Source organism: Schistocerca gregaria, chromosome 1 (genome assembly GCF_023897955.1).
Source record: "Schistocerca gregaria isolate iqSchGreg1 chromosome 1, iqSchGreg1.2, whole genome shotgun sequence".
NCBI classification, from domain to species: domain Eukaryota; kingdom Metazoa; phylum Arthropoda; class Insecta; order Orthoptera; family Acrididae; genus Schistocerca; species Schistocerca gregaria.
The window spans coordinates 521,617,592-521,639,216 of record NC_064920.1 but is presented as its reverse complement, the minus strand read 5'-3'; the positions used below and the strand labels follow the sequence as shown (position 1 = coordinate 521,639,216).

The 21,625-nt window shown below is 37.5% G+C and overlaps 2 protein-coding genes across 30 annotated transcripts in view; one reads left to right on the top strand and one right to left on the bottom strand.

Moving 5' to 3' along the window:
- LOC126354726 (calcium/calmodulin-dependent protein kinase type II alpha chain) overlaps positions 1-21,625 on the bottom strand; it is a 976,610-nt gene that overhangs the window by 262,657 nt on the left and 692,328 nt on the right. For 16 of the 29 annotated variants that reach the window (XM_050004705.1, XM_050004586.1, XM_050004623.1 and 13 more), the window contains exons 8-11: positions 6,528-6,622; positions 6,312-6,434; positions 5,233-5,316; positions 4,871-4,931 (exon numbers count right to left, since the gene is read on the bottom strand). In XM_050004705.1, the coding sequence (XP_049860662.1) occupies positions 4,871-4,931; positions 5,233-5,316; positions 6,312-6,434; positions 6,528-6,622 (363 nt within the window). The remainder of the gene's footprint in view (positions 1-4,870; positions 4,932-5,232; positions 5,317-6,311; positions 6,435-6,527; positions 6,623-21,625) is intronic. The other 13 variants (XM_050004596.1, XM_050004637.1, XM_050004679.1 and 10 more) reach the window with 1 other exon arrangement.
- LOC126354854 (uncharacterized) overlaps positions 1-21,625 on the top strand; it is a 49,858-nt gene that overhangs the window by 27,810 nt on the left and 423 nt on the right. The window contains exon 2 of the mRNA XM_050004845.1: positions 20,197-20,339. Within this exon, the coding sequence (XP_049860802.1) occupies positions 20,197-20,339 (143 nt within the window). The remainder of the gene's footprint in view (positions 1-20,196; positions 20,340-21,625) is intronic.

Genomic DNA, 21,625 nt, shown 5'->3' with positions numbered 1-21,625 from the left:
TGAGAATGTAAGTTTGAAGCTTAGCACTGCATGGTAGTGAATTGTGGAGCATGGGAAAACAGGAAAAGATAAAGACTGAAGCATTTGAGGTGGGGTGCTAGGGATGGATGTTGAAAATTTAGTAGACTAACAAGGTAAGGAATGAGGTGATTCTCCACAGGATTGATAAAGAAAGGAACATGTGGATAACGCTGACAAGATGAAGGGAGACAATGAAAGGACATGTACTAGGACAATTGGAAGAACTTACATGGTACTAGAGGGTGCCATAGAGAGTAAAAACCATAGAGAGAGACAGTGAATGAAATACATCCAACAAATAATTGAGAACATATGGCACAAGTGTTACTTTGAGATGAAGAGCCTGGTGCAACAGCTGTCTATCCACATGAATGGCCACCATCAAAATGTGGCTAAGAGTAAAACCAGCCATACAACTGCTGAACATACTGCACACAGTAACACCAAAAAGTTCAGCAGCTGCTACAGGAATTGTGTCATTTGGATTCTGACTCCCCTACCCTCTTCAGTGTTCACTAGCCACCTTCTGTTCCATTTCCTTGATCTCACCTTCTCCTCCCTATCTTTTTTTCACTTTGTTTCCCTGCTACCCATGCCTTATGGTCCCTTTCCTCCTCTTAACTCTCTCATGTTCATTCACAGAGTTGCATTGATAGCTCATTCTATCCTCAATTTGTTTATGCATCTGTCATATGTTGTATCCACATTTTGTCCCTATGCCATTTTACCCCTCATCTCATCTCCCTCATCTCAATCAAACCAAACGAAACACACACACACACACACACACACACACACACACACACACACACACACACACACACAAGCTGTAACAATCACTCAAACAGTTAGGGTCAAGTGTTAGATGCATGTGTGTGACTGTGTGTAGATTTTTCAAAGTATGCTATCCATAGGTTTGGTCCAAAGAACTAAATACTTCTATGTAAGGCCGTTTAGTTTAGTTGAGCCCATAGTATTAATTCTGTCCTATTGCCTTTTTGGAAGTGCCTTGAACTCTAGAACATTTTGTAAGGTTTCCACTTTTTGTTTGTTAATACCTTCATATTTTCTTATATAGTTAGCATTTCTAGTGTTTTGTTTACTTTGAAGTTAAAAATGTATGGAATGGGAAAAGTCAGCAAGTACAAAAAACACAAACAGATGGTGCACATGGATGCATCATGGAGCTCTGCACCACATTTATTATGAAATGAAATCCATTTCTTAGGTCACTTCTCAGAATCCCTCATCTGTATAGTTTATTTTGTTTGTATTTTTTTTTTTTTACTTAATGGTAATCTGAATACATCTCACTGTTATATTTTACATAAAAATTATTCTATTTCTTAATGCAAGTTAGAAAAACAATGACTGACATTCACAGAGCACACATCTTAAACAGTATCAAGTCTTTTCATCACTAAGTAATACCTAAAGAGAAGGCAGCATTTGTTTATGAAGAGAATTAGAAAGTACTATCAACTGAGGTAACAAACATCTCTCTTTTACTGGACTTTGTGCCCAAAAGCTTCTGGCAATGATTAGGAATATTCTTTTGTATACATCTTATGGAATGCCGTACAGTGGTCAGACAGATTATCATCTTTGAGTACCATCAAATCCATTTCATGCAAACAAATATGGGAAGTATGCACATGAGAAAATGAATGACATTTGTGAATGCTGTGGGGAAAACACAGTGGCCTCTACGATTTACTTTTTTTGAATGTTTCTCTTTCTGGGTTAAATTTTTACAGTGCTGATTCAAGTGGAACAAGATGGTGTTTGCAGGGAAAGGAATGGTGTTGCAATAGGTCAATAGTTAACAAAAACAGTGAAACTGGGGAGAGAAGTGAAGTCATCTTCTGTCTTACAAGCTAAAATTTAGTAAAACTATTGCTCCTCTACCACAACTTTTTTTTTGTTTAAAAAATGGAGCTTATCAAAGAAAATGAACCTACTTCTGAAATACTGCTTCCTGAATAACATATCATCAGTTCACATTTTAGATACATTTTTGACCTCAATCTCTCTTCCAGTTGAGGTGTAGTGTAAAATAAACCAGTGAGTATGCTTTTTACTGTTTTTATTCTTTTGAATACATTCACTAATCAGTATATAATACTTTATCTATTATGTCTGTTCTGCAGTTCATAAGTTCCTCTGCTAGCATTTACATGTTCCAGTCATGTCACTATGTCACTGAAACAACTGGTACTAGGAAAAATCCAACTAAATACTATGAAACTACTGTCTTATAAGCTATCAGCCTGTTGATTTGTCATTGCCTCATACTCTGACTAAGTCTTCAATGGATAGTACCACTGCAAGGGGCTGAGAAGACCATGTTACAGTCCTGTCAATGAGGAAAAGCCTCAAGACTGAAGATCTAACAAGTCATCAATCATGAGGCAGTCTGATATAGGGGATAACAATATAACTGCAATAAAGCAGTAAAGTAAGCAAACAGTTTTTCTTCCTCCACAACTCCCCCACCCCAAATGTTTCTGTCTGAAATACCATACCAAAATACGTCATTAGAGTTTTAGCAAATATTTACATAAAATGAAATATTCACTAACTGCTGAAACAGGAAGAAATAGATAACAACCAGCACTAAAATTCCAAAAAATTGTTGAATCTTCAGTTTTCAAAGCTCTTTCACTGAGAGAAAGGAAAACAAACATTAAAGATTTTTTTAAAAAATTGTGGAAGAATTGTGTATGTGGTTTGAGCAGTTACAATAACAATTCTTATTACTGAAAATTAAATCTAGAGATATATGGTGCAGATTTACATAAGATTTTATTTACAGAAAGTTGTTTCAGAGGTGAGTAAATTTTGTTCAACTCGTGAGCATCATGGAAAATCATTTGCCACCAGTGGATCAGTAAAATTAGTAATATATGTACAATATTTAAAAAATTGGAATAAAGATGATCAGTGTTTAAATGTGCAGCACTATTGCAGCAACAACACTCAATACATCATTTTGACCTAATTAATAACAATAAGTAATTTATACAGTATCAAACTACAAGGATCAGTAAACATAAACTCTGGGCTGATGGAATAGTTAGGTACCCTGACCAAAATTTTACAAGTAACAGATATGCAAATAATATGTACATGTATGTCACCACATATATCTTCATAATAACAAAAGAAATCAGGAATTTACTTATGTTGCCACTTAAAACCAGAGGTAAGAAATACAGCAGGTAATGGTTCACCCAAGTGGGATAGGTCAACAATTTTGAATAGGTTTACCTGAGAAGTACAACAAACTATGACTTTATGTAGATTTGGTTTCAAAGTTTGTAAAATATTATACAGATGTGCCATAAAATATACACGTATCTCATCACTGATAATATCCAAGGCAGCTTACTTGACCAGGTATCTACACACTAACTACTGTACATAAAATACCTGAAGAATTCTGTGCCATTCCGATATAATCTAATGTAATTACAGCATGTCCTAAAGGAAAAGGTGCAGTCACACTGTACACTTAGCATACATATGCAGTACTATGACTAATAGCTAACTGCACTAAGGATAACATAAACTACACATTATCCCTACTAGTACTACAATCAAACAACTTCAAATTTGTTAAATGAAGACATTTGAGTGTTCAAGTGATCTTGTACTTTTCATTTACAAGGAGCAGTGCTTCAAAAATCAATATGAGAACACAAACAATTAGTAAACAAGTAACAGTGAAGTCTCCATTCATGAATGTCATTCATTGCATATATCTAAAGCATGATGTCATGTCACTGCAAATTTATTGTGTAACATCAGTCAGTGAGCATTCAATGATGAAAAACTAATGAGCAATGACTGATAATTTTTTTCATTGAAGAATCATAATGCAAAAGATATTACATTATATCTTAGGAGTCTCAACACTGAAAGTTGACATATTTGTCTTGAGTATTGATGTAACAGAAACTGTACATTTTCCCAATGAAATGGTTTCCTAGTGAGCCTAAATGTATTCAGAATGTATCACAGGCTATCTGTGGTCTCTAATTTGTCCCTTCATTCCAAAATAAAAGAAAAGGCTCTATTAATATGTCAGTTTTGTGACTGTCAGTGCCCCTTAATGCATAGTTAAACTTAAGTATCACAAACTCTGCAAACATGGTTACAAATATAAAATCCATATCCTGCTACACTGCTTATCCACTGCACATGATATTGAATTAAAGCTGTTACCAGGCTGAAGGTACAAGCTAACTTTGTTTGATCAGATTCCTACTTTGAAAACAATCAGAAGCTGCAGCATAAGGAAGCAAATATTATACATCAGTATGACTGGTGGCATCCTATGTGGTAAGGATTTTGATATACAGGCTGAAAAAAATCAGGTGGTGCCAAAATTAACATATTCTCTTCCAAGCTAGTACAATTTTCACTTTGTCTCCAATGACACTTAAAATCCATCTATAATTAGGTGGAAACTCTGGTTAAATTAAATCAAAGGAATAATAAAAGTATGTCTGCAATATTTTTATCATTTGTCAGAACTTTCTCGAGCTCTAATTTTTTTAAAGCCTACCCATCACCCCCATTCAAATATAAGGATGAAAAATTTTCAAAACAATTTCATTAATTTACGTGAGTAGTGGCAAGTGATTGTGACTTTTAAGGTAAAATGGGATGCATTACAATAAGATTTAAAAAATATATATATTTTTCACCCGACATACAATAGATATCATGTAGTGAATGACATTCATTAGGGGTGCACATTCAAAATGGGAGAGGGATGATGTGCCCACTTTCCACAGTACCACACACATGTAATCCACCAGTTGTGGGGTCCGGAGGTACTTACCATGAGCATCATACTTACTGGAAAAATTGCGAGTTGCAAGCATGGTTGTTAGAATAGCACCCTAGAACAAATGTAAAATATTTAGAGGGTTACGACACCCAAATACAAATGCACATTAAATATAAATGAACTGAAAGCATAATTCATTTAGATGTCGAATAACAGGTTTATTTTAGCTACTACCAGCACTAATTTTATAAAAGGTAGTAACTTTACAGAAAGTCTGTAGAAGCAAAAATAGTAAACTCAAAGAAGGAGATATTCCTTGAGAATTTAGAATACTCAGTTCTACTTTAGTGCTGAATGGTAATTAATGTGAATTAATTAACACATGTAAAGCTAATTTTAGTAACTTGTCTCACCTTTAGCTTACGCCTTGCATTGAACTTCTTCAGACAATCAACAGTTTCTTGTCTGTGGACCACTGATGCAACACGTTCCCTTTGCTGAAACAGAAAGACAAGGATATGTTTCAGTAGGTTCAGAATACCACATGTAAATCAAATGAATTTTTAACTCATAAACATACAAAATTTGTCAAGTATAACAGAAATACCAACAAATAGACAAAATGGAAAACAGAATCTACCAAACACTATCAGAAGTAACCAAAACTGTAAGTCTAGTACAATGTGTGAATAAATGACTAATATTTAAAAGAAAGTGTATTTTAGTATGTGCAGAAAGTTAAAGAAATACTGTCCTACCACTCAACAGAATTATTTTGCTTATTAAAATTTTATTTGTTCAATGAAACCTGAATGTTGCTGTGCAAATTAAACCTTAGCAGAAATAGTAAATATTGGAGAATTCATGGTCTAATTACCTCATACTTTGCACTGCTTTTCATTAGATGGGTACAAGACACCACATCAGGGCATTCATTAGACGCGTAAAATAAAATTTTCATTTTGGGAACAATGTTACTCATACAGAGAAATATTAAATTTTCTACTCAAATCACTCTCATCATTTCGGAATACACGTTACTTGAACATATAAGTGGAAACACAATTTTGTCGAATGTCTATGTGAAAAGATAATTACGGTTTTTAGTAAAATCCAGAAAACAAAGTTTGTTTAAGAAAAGAGAGAGAGAGAGAGAGAGAGAGAGAGAGAGAGAGAGAGAGAGAGAGAGAGAGAGAGAGAGAGAGAAAGAAGCAAATTTTTGTGAAACTCAAGTCAACACAAACAAAGCATGGGTTAACGGATATGTGAAATTTGCAAATTATGTTATAACATTTATTTCTTTAAATTACATTGGTTGAAAAAACATTGATTGCTACCACAAAAAGCTTTGATTTGTGTTTCAGATCTATAATCATAAAACAAAGATGTAAACTGCTGTGTTGCATGATAACACAAAAAAGTAATCAGAAGCTATCCCAAAGTGTTACTGACAATACTTGGTACATAAACAACTAAGAAGACAATAGCTTACGCAGATCCATGGATGCCTCAGAGCTTCAGAAGCTGTTATTCTCTTGGAGGGATTTACAGTCAGCATTTGGTTAATCAGATTTTTTGCCTCTGGTGTGACTGTGTCCCATTCTGGAGATGGATACTGGAAATGTTATTCATTCACATATAAAAATTACAAATTATTGTTCCTGCTACTATTACAAATTCCATGTAGCTTATATGGTTGGTTTCTTACGTCATATGCTCCAGCCTTTATTTGCGCATACAGCCTATGTTGATCCTCATCCCAGAATGGAGGGTAACCAACGAGCAAAATATAAAGAATAACTCCTGAAAGAAAATGTTCATGAGATACAACAAAAACAGATGAAACTAACTAAGATGATACAGGAATCACCTCACTTACTAAATAAAGGACTACACATGCACACACACAACACACACACACACACACACACACACACACAACACACAACACGCACACACACCACAAAAAAAGGTTACTGTGATAACATTACAGTCTGCTCTTCAAAAGATGTTGAAATATTGCAAAGTATCAGAGATTATTTATTTTGTGTTCCAGTGTTCCACACTGTGAATATATCTCAGGATGTGGAATGAGTCAGTCTTACAAGTTTGCTAGGGTTACATTCTGTGGTAATATGTAAATAATCAACTTCACATTAAGGTATCAACAACTTAAGTTCTATTACATAAAAGTAAAAGTATTTCAATATGTTTTCAGTAGATAAATAAACAAGAACATAAATAAGGATCCAGCAGCATATCTGAGTGTTAAAGTTATTTGGGCACTATACAGGGTGATTCACAAAGAGATGCAAATATTTTAATATGTTATTCTACAAGTAAAAGTGAAGTAAAAAGTTGATATAAACAAAAGTATGCAAATGTTTGGTTACGGAGTTATGGCTAATAAAAGATTTTGCCTGACATTTAGCAACTTCACTAATATGAAGCCATCACAAAACTGTATGAGATTAAAGTACAGCATTATTTCCATTTATTTTGTTGTTAATGTTCTGGTGAATCTAATAAAACATGTCCCAGATGTGTACTTGCAGTAGTTTTCCAGAACCTCCAGAGAAGCAAAGATTATTATACAAGTAGATTTGTTTATGCTCCATGAAAAATCTAGAAACGTTTATGTCACTGTTGGCAAGTGTTAGTGAGCTGTTTAAGTCATTTCCTAATGTGGAAATGATTTAGTTTTCTGTATTGTTCAATGGAAGAACAGTGTATTTAAGTGAAACTACATAGTAACTGCTGTAATCTGTAGATTATTTCTGAAATAGGGATGCCTTTCAAATTTACGATGGAGGAATACACTGATATGGTGTTTATTTATGGCAAATGTTATGGTTATGCTATGGCTGTAGTTAATGAATATCACGTATGTTATCCAACTCAGAGGATTCCTAATGCACGAACCATTTCTCAAGATGTTCTGGAAAACTACTGAAGATGCATGTCTGGGATATGTTTTATTAGATTTATCAGATCAATAACAACAAAATAAATGGAAATCATGCTTTATTTTAACCTCATGCAGTTTTGTGATGGCTTTATCTTAGCAAAGTTGCTAAAATCTTTTATTAGCCCTAACTCTGTAACTAAACATTTGCAGACCTATGAACTTTTATCTTTAGTTTTACTTGTAGTATAACATATTAAAATATTTGCATATCTTCATGAATCACCCTGTATATTGTGGTTCAGAAACTCTCCTGTAGTGCAAAAAGATCCTTGCAAACAGAAATTGCTGTGTTTTGCTTTAAGCAAAAGTTTATTTTCACCTACAAACTACTGTAATTACAGATTAATTATGTTACTCTTGATTGGTCTTATATTATCTGTACAAACAATACACTAAAATGATTTACTGGATCAGATACACAAATAAATAAAAAATAAAATAAATTACTATAAAAATATTTTCATGTTTTTTCTGGAAAAACATATTGTATGCCTGGGGTGTTTTTCGATCCCAAAGTGATTCAAGCAACTTTATGGTGATAAAATTTGAAATATGTCCACAAAAGTAATTCTAATTTATTGAGAAAAATATGCATGATGTTGATATAACAACTCCATAATTTCCTAATATAATTAAGTTACATATAAGCTGTAATTATTAACTAAATTTGTTTGAAATATGAAAACATATTTTGTATAGTTCCAAAAGGGGAAAGAAATACAGTAGAAGAAGAATGGGTAGCTCTGAGGGATGTAGTAGTGAAGGCAGCAGAGGATAAAAAGGTACAAAGACGAGGGCTGCTAGAAATCCTTGGGTAACAGAAGAAATATTGAATTTAATTGATGAAAGGAGAAAATATAAAAATGCAGTAAATGAAGCAGGCAAAAAGGAATACAAACGTCTCAAAAATGAGATCGACAGGAAGTGCAAAATGGCTAAACAGGGATGGCTAGAGGACAAATGTAAGGATGTAGAAGCTTATCTCACTAGGGGTAAGATAGATACTGCCTACAGGAAAATTAAAGAGACCTTTGGAGAGAAGAGAACCACATGTATGAATATCAAGAGCTCAGATGGCAGCCCAGTTCTAAGCAAAGAAGGGAATGCAGAAAGGTGGAAGGAGTATATAGAAGGTTTATACAAGGGCGATGTACTTGAGGACAATATTATGGAAATAGAAGAGGATGTAGATGAAGACGAAATGGGAGATACGATACTGCGTGAAGAATTTGACAGAGCACTGAAAGACCTGAGTCGAAACAAGGCCCCCGGAGTAGACAACATTCCATTAGAACTACTGACGGCCTTGGGAGAGCCAGTCATGACAAAACTCTACCAGCTGGTGAGCAAGATGTATGAGACAGGCGAAGTACCCTCAGACTTCAAGAAGAATATAATAATTCCAATCCCAAAGAAAGCAGGTGCTGACAGATGTGAAAATTACCGAACTATCAGTTTAATAAGCCACGGCTGCAAAATACTAACGCGAATTCTTTACAGACGAATGGAAAAACTGGTAGAAGCCGACCTCGGGGAGGATCAGTTTGGATTCCGTCGAAATATTGGAACACGTGAGGCAATACTGACCTTACGACTTATCTTAGAAGAAAGATTAAGAAAAGGCAAACCTACGTTTCTAGCATTTGTAGACTTAGAGAAAGCTTTTGATAATGTTGACTGGAATACTCTTTTTCAAATTCTAAAGGTGGCAGGGGTAAAATACAGGGAGCGAAAGGCTATTTATAATTTGTACAGAAACCAGATGGCAGTAATAAGAGTCGAGGGGCATGAAAGGGAAGCAGTGGTTGGGAAAGGAGTTAGACAGGGTTGTAGCCTCTCCCCGATGTTATTCAATCTGTATATTGAGCAAGCAGTAAAGGAAACAAAAGAAAAATTTGGAGTAGGTATTAAAATTCATGGAGACGAAGTAAAAAGTTTGAGGTTCGCCGATGACATTGTAATTCTGTCAGAGACGGCAAAGGACTTGGAAGAGCAGTTGAACGGAATGGACAGTGTCTTGAAAGGAGGGTATAAGATGAACATTAACAAAAGCAAAACGAGGATAATGGAATGTAGTCAAATTAAATCGGGTGATGCTGAGGGAATTAGATTAGGAAATGAGACACTTAAAGTAGTAAAGGAGTTTTGCTATTTAGGAAGTAAAATAACTGATGATGGTCGAAGTAGAGAGGATATAAAATGTAGACTGGCAATGGCAAGGAAAGCGTTTCTGAAGAAGAGAAATTTGTTAACATCGAATATAGATTTATGTATCAGGAAGTCGTTTCTGAAAGTATTTGTTTGGAGTGTAGCCATGTATGGAAGTGAAACATGGACGATAACTAGTTTGGACAAGAAGAGAATAGAAGCTTTCGAAATGTGGTGCTACAGAAGAATACTGAAGATAAGGTGGATAGATCACGTAACTAATGAGGAGGTATTGAATAGGATTGGGGAGAAGAGAAGTTTGTGGCACAACTTGACTAGAAGAAGGGATCGGTTGGTAGGACATGTTTTGAGGCATCAAGGGATCACAAATTTAGCATTGGAGGGCAGCGTGGAGGGTAAAAATCGTAGAGGGAGACCGAGAGATGAGTACACTAAGCAGATTCAGAAGGATGTAGGTTGCAGTAGGTACTGGGAGATGAAGCAGCTTGCACAGGATAGAGTAGCATGGAGAGCTGCATCAAACCAGTCTCAGGACTGAAGACTACAACAACAACAACATAGTTCCAAAAATTATTTTGACACAAAATATTCATAGCCCACACACTACATAACAATACTGTGTTTTATTAATATTATTGTGTAATATCACTTGCATGGAATTTTATCAGAAATGCACTCTTACTCGCTCTCTGTGTCATATTATGAAAAAGTATTACACAGCACAGTTATCCTAGTATGTTCTTTACAGACAAACTTGTGACACTCATCACACTGTTGATTTACTTTCTTGTCCTTTGGCCTTGGGCTAGAATCAAACCATTTTTTTTTTTTTCAGATTTGGAAAATCGGGTACCTGTTTATCATGTTGTTTTTCTTTTTAGAAGATCCTTGAAGCCTGAAGATGTTACTGCTGAATGAATGCATTGTGTTTTGCTTTGGGGAGACAGGATTTGTCATTCAATGTTAGGTTTGACTAGTTCTTTTTCTAGTTCTGATAGTTCGCTTCTTGCATTTTTACTTCTCACATCATGTCAAATTTTACAACGCAGAATGCAAGCATTGAGACAACCTGAATCTAGTATATCAAAAAATACAGCAAATGGCCACCTTCTTGTTCTACATTTCACTGAATAATATCTAGCCATCTTATCAACTATATCAGCTCCTGACTCTGTTGATCTGTAGAACATTATTATTTCACGTTTTTTGTGCTCATGCTCACTTCCATCAAATGTGGCTCAAAAAAAATAGGTAAGCCATTCTCTTCTGACTAAAAGTCACTCAAAGGTTTCCCACATGCCTTATGCAAGCCACCTATTATTAGCAAAGCAAAGAATGGCTGCAGCTCTGTAGAATCTAGTTAAATCCAGCATTCAAGAGTTGGGAATAGAATTTTATTATATTTTGAATGATTAATGGTATGCATTACTACTACACTCTGCAGGTGATTGGTGACAAAAAGTCTGAAACAATCTGCCCTTGTCTGTAACTCTTGTCTGCAGTGACATGGAATATGTGCAGTTTGATGTGTTACATTCCTTGATACCTGCTCGTGTACATCAGGTGGTACTGTGTGTTATCCATCCACTTCCAGACACAAAAATAGTTGCATTCATTACCTGAATACCATTATCATCAGCATCTTCACAGTCACTCATATCCACTTCATCTCTGACCTACATATCTTCCTCTGTCATGTCTCCATCAGCATCACTGTTATTCTTATTTCCAAAAATTGATTTATTATCACTATCACTCTTCTGTAAATCTGCCAAAGCCTGCTCGAGACTGTAGCCCCTTGTAAATTGTATATCACCATCCATGATGAATATACTATCACACCATGTCTTCCCTCCACAAAACTCAATTCCAAACTGTGAATATGTCATAAAATTGCACATGAATGCATTTTCTATTCATTGTTTACAATAGTGTACAAATGAATGCAGTTTATAAGGTGAATTGTTGTCAAGATTTATTTTCATAACAAAGCTTTGTATATAACACTGAAAATCACATATCAAACAATAGAAAAGCCAAGAAGGAATGTAACAATATTAGAGGCACAACAAGAAGATTCACACAATTATAGCTTTCGCTCAGTTGTCTGAGATTGCAGAGGTGTGTGCAAGTTGTGTTTGATTGAGAGAGAGAGAGAGAGAGAGAGAGAGAGAGAGAGAGAGAGAGAGAGAGAGAGAGAGTGAATCTTTCGTTGTGCCTATCGTGACTCAGCATCTCTGCTATATGATGAGTAGCAACTTTCCTTCTCTAATATTAAAAATCACATATTGTGTACCTGGTGTATTTTCTGACCCCACAGCAAAAATTTCAAATTGTTGTACTACAAACTATAATATAGCCATAAATATTTTTCCCAGTTATAATAAAAAGTCCATGAATAGCATATCGAAAAGATGAGTAGTCTGCACTCACGTTAAAACTGTTTACTTGTAGTTAAACGAGCCTTGGGGGTCTATAAAGACCCCACGTATCATGTGAGGGGTAATGTGTAATTAGATTCAACCTCTTCTCAGAAGATGAAAGTTGGTGCTAACATCTGGCATGTTATACTCAGCGCTTGAGTAAATATGGAATGGTAGATTGTGCGTATCAAACATTTCCATTAAAACAATTTATTGTTTTGAGTGGTAGTAAATAATCAGCACTAAATTAAGGTCTGGTGCACATAGAATGAACAACCGCAAGTGCTCTTTTGGGTGGTCAGTGAGACAATATTTATTACATTTGGTACAATACCATAATGATAGGAAGTGTGACTGCCACATTACTGTCACAGTATCAGGTAAAAGATAATTCTGTAACATTTTAATAGCATATAAAGCTAGCAGAGTTGGGGGTGGGAGTGGGGTTGGGGGCAGAGAGAGAGAGAGAGAGAGAGAGAGAGAGAGAGAGAGAGAGAGAATGCTTTCCCAAGAAGTAAAAATCATGTGCAGCAAGTTTACTGACAACTGATTAGACTCTAAAAATATAAAGAAGTACACTGGGGACATGTGCAAAATGCCACAGAGAGAGAAATGAAGATGATAAGACAGTAAATTTTCTTGAGAGAATAAGGAAATTTAATGATCCGAAAAAAGAAAAAGAAAATATGCAGAAAGTGAAGATAAAGGCTCCAAGCAAGATACAGACAATAATGGGAGAGATTTCTCAGACTATACTGTGTTGCCACAGCTTCTCTTACCTGATTGTTGAAAACCCATAGCTAGGTTAGCAGAAAATGCCAGAGTGGGCTGATGCCTTAGAGAGGTGGAAGAGACGGAAGCAGATAAGGGGTACTTTAACAAGAAGCTTCCTGCCAGTTCTGCTGACACAGCAAGAATTGTTGCCTGTGCCTCACACCACATGTAACTTTGGTGCCCACCGGGGCTATAGCTTTGCTGACATACCAGAGGTACTGAAGAAGATTGTAGCAATCACAAATTTCATTACCACAGGATCAGGACCAGCACCAAGTCACTTCCTTGGTACACATGATGAGAAGTGAGTGCCCGATCAAAGAGCCATAAATACTGTCCATTTCACCTGTGCAGTGTCTGTCGCTACCTGCAGCCAGTTACAAGAGGTACTCCTCACAAGTTGACCTGAAATGGGTCATCTAACTGCTGCTACTAGGTGTCTTCTCTGCTAGATTATGGAACTACTGGCTGCACCTAGGCCCAATGCTGCTGGGAATTGAACTTTTGCGTTCCAGCTGAAGGCCACCTACTCGCCAACTAATGCTGACTTTGTGGTGGCTAGTTGGGTGTCTATGGTTCATGCATGGCCCTGAATAGCTGCCAATCTGCCATCTGTCCTGTGCAGGCACACTGTACTACTGTAAGCTTCATCTGCTGGCCACTATAATTGTATCCTGCACTGGAGTACTTGGTTCAACTTTGTGTGTTCGACTGCTTGTTGCACCAAATTGTGCGTCAGTACCAGCCAATGTTACCAACTTTTGCAGAGCTTGTCACAGATGCATGCCAGCCACCTGCCTAAAGCCTGACATGATGCTACATTGCCAGAGTGTTGACAACATAACTTCATCTCAGCTGCTGCCTGCTTCATGTGGTGACACAGTGCACTGACTGCTACACAAGGTTGCTCATTGAGCCAATATCACTTCCCCCACTGGGGCCAGCCCATGCTTTGGGGTGCTGAAGAGTGGTCCACAATGCTATGGCTGCTGTACTTTTTGCACAGAATAAATAAATCAAATAAACCCACATAAGTGCTGTTTTTATGACTTTCCATCAGACACCCACCTGGCTCTATGAAGATACCAACCTGCAAACTGACAGTCCATGCGTTCCCAACCTGTAGCAGGGTGCATAATCTCACCCAAATTCCTGACCCCACCACAAACAATGTCAGAAGTGGTCACTGGATCCATTTCAACTGGCTTCAGAAATTGCTGACTGCTGAAAGCTAGTGGCAGAAGTGGCTACATGGCTAATCCCCCCTCCCTCTTGCTCCAATGCAGCTGTGATGGCCCAATGCTTGAACTACTGTAAGACACTTACAGTTCAGTTTGTTATGTAGCATAAGGACATCTACTTAAGTCAATTCAAGGAGAAAACAAGAGAGGACTATACAGATATGTATCCAGCGAGCTGCACACAATGTAATTCATAAGGTCACAGTTTACACTGTATGGAATCAGTGCCCATCACATGTTCTATGTTCCATCAGTATGGGCATTGTAGTGCCATGAAACCAAGGGGATAATGATCAGGTGCTAGGACTAGGTCTAATATTTTAGTAATATGGTTAGCTATACTTTTGTTATTCCCATTTTCTTTGTTTGTTTTGCCTATTATTTTTATCATATGGGATACAGGCTACAGAATGACTGAGTCAAGAACACAGAGGGTTGCTATCCTTACAGCTGCACAGTCATTAGTGGAGGAGGTAGCTCAGTTGACAGCAGATAATACTTAAACCCCTAAAGCAGTTAGATGCTGTTGGTGAGGACAGGGCCTTGTTCAGTATGACTCCCACCTTTGGCTGCCATTAGATTAGTTAGTTATTTCTTGGATGAGGCTGTGGAGGACATAGTAGCATTTATAAATAGTTGGTTGACAGCTGAAAAGCAAGGATTTTGGACATGTGAACAGTTGTTACAGAAGATCAAGTGGCATTTGTGAGAAGAACCAAAATGTATACTATGAGTGATAACCCCTTAAGGAATACTCAAGCATTTATTGAACTCAGAAAAAGCCTGGTGTAACTTTTCTGGTAAAATGTCACAGGAGGCAGAATTGCTGCAGATATCACTGCTAACAATTAAATGGGTGTTGCAGAAGCAAAATGAGTCTGTTGAGAATTTTGTACATGCGATCAGTGTGAATACCAATCAGTTGACAGATAATGATGAAATGAACAGAATCGATCTGCAGGAAGTGGAACAGCAGTTGAAAATCCACAGCTGGGTTAGCAGAAAATGTCATTGCTGGCTGACACACGAAGCCTTAGAGAGTTGGAAAAGATGGGACCCAGTGATGCATACTTTTGTGAGGAGCTAAAAGCTGGCTCTGCCAACAGCATGAATCACTCTCTGGGGCTCACACCATGTATCTAAGTTTGACAACCACTGCTGTGACTGTAACACTGCTGACACAACATAACTAAAGAAGAAAGCCATAGCAATGGCAGCCTAGATTGACAAATGTTCAGTCCGACCAATGAGTCATCCTTCATCCACTTGAGGAACTGGTGCCTCCTAGATGGGGAGGAGCACCATCTGGTGACCAACTTTAGTGACTTCAGGGTGCCTACCTAGGTGTCCATGGTTCATGCCTGGGCCTCACTGACTTCTGAGCTGCTGACTGCTTTGTACAGGCACACTCCATTATCACATGCTGGAAAGTCTTTGTTCAACAATGTGTGCTCTTATGCTTCCCGAATTGCAGCAAACTAATGTGACTAACTTCTGCAGAGTCTGACATAGGGGCATGCTAGCCACCTAAACAAGGCCTGACACTATGCTACACAGTTGGAGTCCTGACAACTTATCTCTGCCTCAGCTACTACCTGTTCGACACAGTGACACCATGTGCTTGCCATTCCACGAGACTGCTAACTGAGCTAAGCACACTTCCCTAACTGGCCCCAGCCTGCCCTGCAGCATTATGATTGCTGTTATTTTTTACATGGAATAAATAAACCCATTTAATTGCGTTTCTATGACTTGCCATTGAACATCCATCTGGCTCCATGAGCATGTTTGCCCTGATAATTGACACTCAGTGTCATTCCACCCTGCAGCTCTTTACCTAAACTGACCTGCATTACTGAAGCCCATACATCAGTAAAGTAAAGAGATGGAAGGCAGAAACAAAGGCTAGTAACAGGAAAAGTACAGGCCTTTGAAAAATAAATAAATCAGTATAATAGCTTAAATAGTTTACAGGAATAGTGTCATACAAACGAAGCAGCTCTGTGTGAGGCAAGTGTGTAGACACAGAGGTGCTGATATGTAATTTCACAAGAGAGCCTGTTTGCACACACTAAGGCAACCAGGTTATGCCGAGCAATGATGATGACACTGCAGAAGGTCCATGCAAAAACTACCTGACTGCAGTATGTTTCCGCACCGTTGAAACATAGAAGTGTAGATCTGTACATGAATGGAACCAGTGTACTGCACAAAAAAGGTGCTTTTAATTGGTATAAATACCCTCCATTTCTGTTAGAATTATGTGAAGTCTGGCAGCATCCTCAACAACATTGGGCCCACATCAGTTTTCAATATGCTATGCATCAGTCAGCAGCCAACATCGGTCTGGGCAGCTAGCTCCACCCGATTAGCTCACGATTCTGAGCCTGCCACACAGCCTTAGGCAACACAACAAGAAGGCTATCACCCAGGTGCCGCACCAGCATCAAACTTCTGTCTTGGATGGCAGCTGCTCACAGCCAGGATGGTACTTCTGCCATCCCCTTCACACCTGGATGAGCTTCTAGTCCAGTAGGTTTGGCTGCCTAAGGGAATTCAGCAGATGTACACATTGATGGCATTGCTCACTCAGAACCCGATAGTGCTAACTCAGACAATGTTGCTGAGTAAGGTAAACAGTATCTGCAGAGCCGACATGGACGTGAGATGGCCATCCCACCTCTGTGGTCTTCTGACATCATGTGCATCACAGATGGAGCCTGCATCTCCAGAGGATGAATCCTGGGGCATCATAACACTCCAGCATTGTAATTCAAGACAGATAAAACATGTTGTATCTTGCATTGGAGTTTTCATAGTCACTTCTCGCCAACACTACCACCTCAACAACCCACCACCTCTACAATATAATGGCTTCTCTTAGCTCAGGTTGCTATAGAGTGATGTCATAAGTACTTGTGGATCTTGTCTAGCAACTAGGACCAGCACAGTCAAATTCCATGCACCACAGCTTTGCAACCACAACATGCTGTTACGTCAAACAGTGGCGTGAGTTAGAAGACTGCTAGTTTCTGTGTTGTTTTTTTTTCTTATTTTATGTGATCAACGTAAGTTGAGAGCATTCTGTATGGTATATGGTGCAGTACTAATAATTTATGTTTGAACATGAGTTTAGTAGCGCACAACATCATAATGGGTGATGATAAGACGTAATATATATATATGTGGATGATGCCATGTGGCCTGTTGTGAGTGAATTTTGTAAATCTTAGTGCATGTTGGAGATTAAGGTTCCACAATGGCAGAGTCTCAAGTCGGAGGCAATTCAAGCATGGGTTAATGAAATGGGCAATTGAAAACAGATAATATAGACTCATGTAATAGGCTTGCAGCTGCAGAGGAAGAATTGGAAGTAGCCAAACAACCTATTTCATTATTAGAACCAGCCATAGTCAATTTGCTCACATCTGTCTCTTGAAAGTTGACTTCTTTTTAGGAAGAACTGCAGTTAGCAGCTAATATTGTGGGGGGTGGGGGGTGGGGGTGTCACAGCATCAGTTACTACAGGTGACAAAGTTACAGTTAGTAGGGAAGTTAAGACATATATCAGATGTAAAGAACAACTAAGAGGTGTGTAGATATTTAATGAATTGAAAAAAAGTCCTGCTACAAAAGTACAAGGGGCAAAATAGTGACACTTTTTCACAAGTAGTTGGTAGTATATGAAAGAAGCATAATGAGTTGGTAGAGAATTTTGTGGACAAAATACAGAAAGTGAATGTACAGACATAAGAATTAGTAGAAAGTGATGAGGCAAATAGAATCATACTACGTGAAATGGAACACACACATTTTTGAGGGGCTCACCATCTAATATGTCTAGAAAGCTCAGATGGGTATCCAGAGAATTTATACTCTGCAGTCAGATTAGCCATGGAGTTTGAAGAAGTTTATGTAGTAACAGGAAAATGGGACAAGAGAGGAGTATTTTATGCTGACAGGAGGTGTTACAGATGTGGGAGGATGGGACATGTGCAGAAGCAATATCACCAACCTCAGTGTAGTAGATTTGGTGCAGCTGCACACCAGTACTATGATTGTAGGAATGGTAAGGGAAAACAAGTGTCAAATAAACTGATGTCAAATGCAAAAGGGAACCTTAGGCCTACTACCTGGTGTTCCCAATGAATTTTTATGGAATGAATATGGATGAAGAGTTGGAATGTAGTAATGGGACTACAGGAAGATAAAAGCTCTAGTTTTTATTGAACACAGGGACACATGTGTCAGTTGCAAGTACAGATCTCATGGGTCAGAAGTGATTAAACCTCCACAGTATAACTGACATGGACTTTATGATAGTGCCGCAGAATCTTTGGGTTCAGCAATGGTAGACATTTCAGAGGGGATGCTGTGTTTTAGATAATGCTTAGAAGTTGTGCCATGTGAAAGTGGTGGTTTCCGCATGACCTTAGAACTGGTTTTTCTGACAACACAGCATGCCAAAACTCATCTGAGGTGACACATAGTGGAACTTAAGAGGACAATGTTCCAGCTAGGGGAGACGGTCATCAGTAACGTAAAAACACAAAATGCACAAATGTTAAGACGTGAACCACTTAAATTGCTGTCAACAGCACTGAGGATTAATTCACATGTTACTGTGCAGCACAGTATTAATTCTTCGTGCTTGGTACAACCATGGGCAGAAAATGCTCATTAGACTAATCATGTTGCTTTGTACATAGACGCTTAGTACTCGTTCAAGACGAATCAGACAGGAAGGCAGTGCCCGTTTTTAGATGATTTTGGCGTCAAAGGAGTACAGTTCACCAAGTGGATGTTGGTAGATAATCTGGAAGACCTGGCTGATGTGGGTATGGGTTCTCTCAATGTGCACCACAAAAATGTGCAAACTGCCAATAAAACTGCATAGTACAAGACGTTAGAACATCTTAGAGGTATGGATGGATTGTACAAATTTGAGGGCTTGATTTTTCCTTGAGCACCTTCACCACACCACCTATAATGCAGCATCACATTCCTACAGGAACTGAGTTACCAGTGTATGGTAAACCTTACTGTATACTGCAGTTTATGCAATCAGTGTTAGAGGACTTCATTGAGTCACAGCTAATGGATGGGGTAAGAGAGGAAAGCACTAGTTCACGGATTGCAGCCATCATAGCAGTACTGAAAAAGTCACTGGATGGAACCGAAAGAGATAGTCTGTAGTGACTATAGGTGTATTTACACCAAAAGCATGATTAATGCATATTCAGTCCCAAGCATTACTCCAACTATTGATAATTTAGAGCAGTGAAAACACTTCTCTACTTCAGATCCGAGGAGCATCAGATGCATGTAAACTTGTAGGACCATCCGATAACAGTGTTCTCAGTCCCCTGGGACCATTTTCAGTATCATAGAATGCCATTTGGATTGGAGATTCTCCAGCAAAATTTCACCATTTGTTGTATGGAGTGCTGAGGGTGCTGAACTCTCACCAGTGCACGATCAACCTGGATGACTTAATTTTTGTGAAGGATATGGCAGAGCAAATGCAACATTTATGAGAAGTTTTTACAAGATTACAAGCTGCAAATTTAACATTGAATGACACTCTGCATCAGAAGAAGTCATTTATGTAGGGCATATTGTAAGCAGTGAAGGGGTTAAGACATATCTGAGGTTGACACAAGCAGTGCAGAAACGATTTTCTTTTTGTCTGGAGAATTATTATAGAAAATTTACAAAAGGGTTTACAGATATAGCACGATCACTTACACAACCATTAAGACTGTGAGAAAAGTAAAACTAAAAAATATTTTATATTGACAGGTGTTGAGCTCAGAACTGAGAAGTAGTGTGCATTGCACAACTGAACAAAGAAAGAAACACAAGGTGCTCTATTCGTTGGCTAATTACTATGCTGATATGATAAAGGAAGCAAGATGGAGCAAACAGGGCCAATATAATGTAAGGTATGTACCTCCAGGTTTTTTGTATTACAAAACAGTTCATCTGGGAAGTAAAGTAGGAGATCCATATGTTAAAAATGTATTGTCTCTGAGGTATAATCCATCTGGGGGCACTGAACATAAACTGAACTTTGTAGAGGACTGGAAATTACTTCCAAGATGGTCTGATACAGTCATCAAAAATATAAAAAAAAATTCTGCACTGGACCAGTTGCTATTTGTGCACAAAAGTATTAATATCCTTTTTATGAAGATCTTCTTTACAAATAATGCCAAGCAAATTGTTGTCAAAACTCAAAGATACTTTGCATAGCAGCTAGTCTTGTTTGAAAAGGATTTAAATTCAAATTAAATTTATTTTATGTATTTCTATGTTTGGTTCTGTTAGTAACATTTGAAACTATTGTAGTGCAAAAATTCTTAACTTCTTGCTTTACTAACTTTTTATTGCAAAATCCTGGATCTTATTTAGTAAGGCCCTACATTCCATAAAATTGCCAAATAATAGGTGCAGCAAGTATTGTACGTTAAGTTTCTGGCACATCACCTCTTTAACGAAATATAACTTACATCAATAAAAAAACTGTATGTTACAGGAAGAATTTTTAAGTTTTCTGTGAAATACTCATACATATTTTTGAGATATGCAGTTTCATTATCTTCACAAAGATATGTGCCTTAATAGCTGCCATCTTCTTAGATCAAAAGAAAACTGCAATATCTACTTTGTTTATACAAAATATTAAGCATTCATAAGATGTGCATGGTAAGTTTAACCCCAGCACAAAGTGCAAAACACTGGTCCCATTTCCTTTATTGGCAACATGAATGAGGTATAGTTTACTCTCTCTGCAGTACTTCACGTGCACAGTGTTATTACACAAATGATGTCAGGGACAGGCATCTCTCTGTTCATAACTGTTATTGTGAGAACATTGAAGGTAGATATAACACTGTTAGAAAAATGAGAAGTAATAATTGTGGACAACTGAAAAGGATTCTCAAGGACAGTTATATAAGAAAGAAAAATGAGAACCGAAATTTTGCTTATTGCTGCTACTCCTGTTGCTTTGTAGTATAGTGTGGTGGCATCAGTACTTCATCAATTAACAATATCATTACAGTTACATCTAAGATGAACTCAGTTTTCCTAACAGCAGTATCTTTTCACTTATAATGTATAGTAGTGTGAAGATCAATGTCAGTGGATAACAATCACTGTCTAACCAATATTGCTTATTTTCATGAAAGACATAGCTCTTATACAGCACCCTGGTTTAAATTGGGGC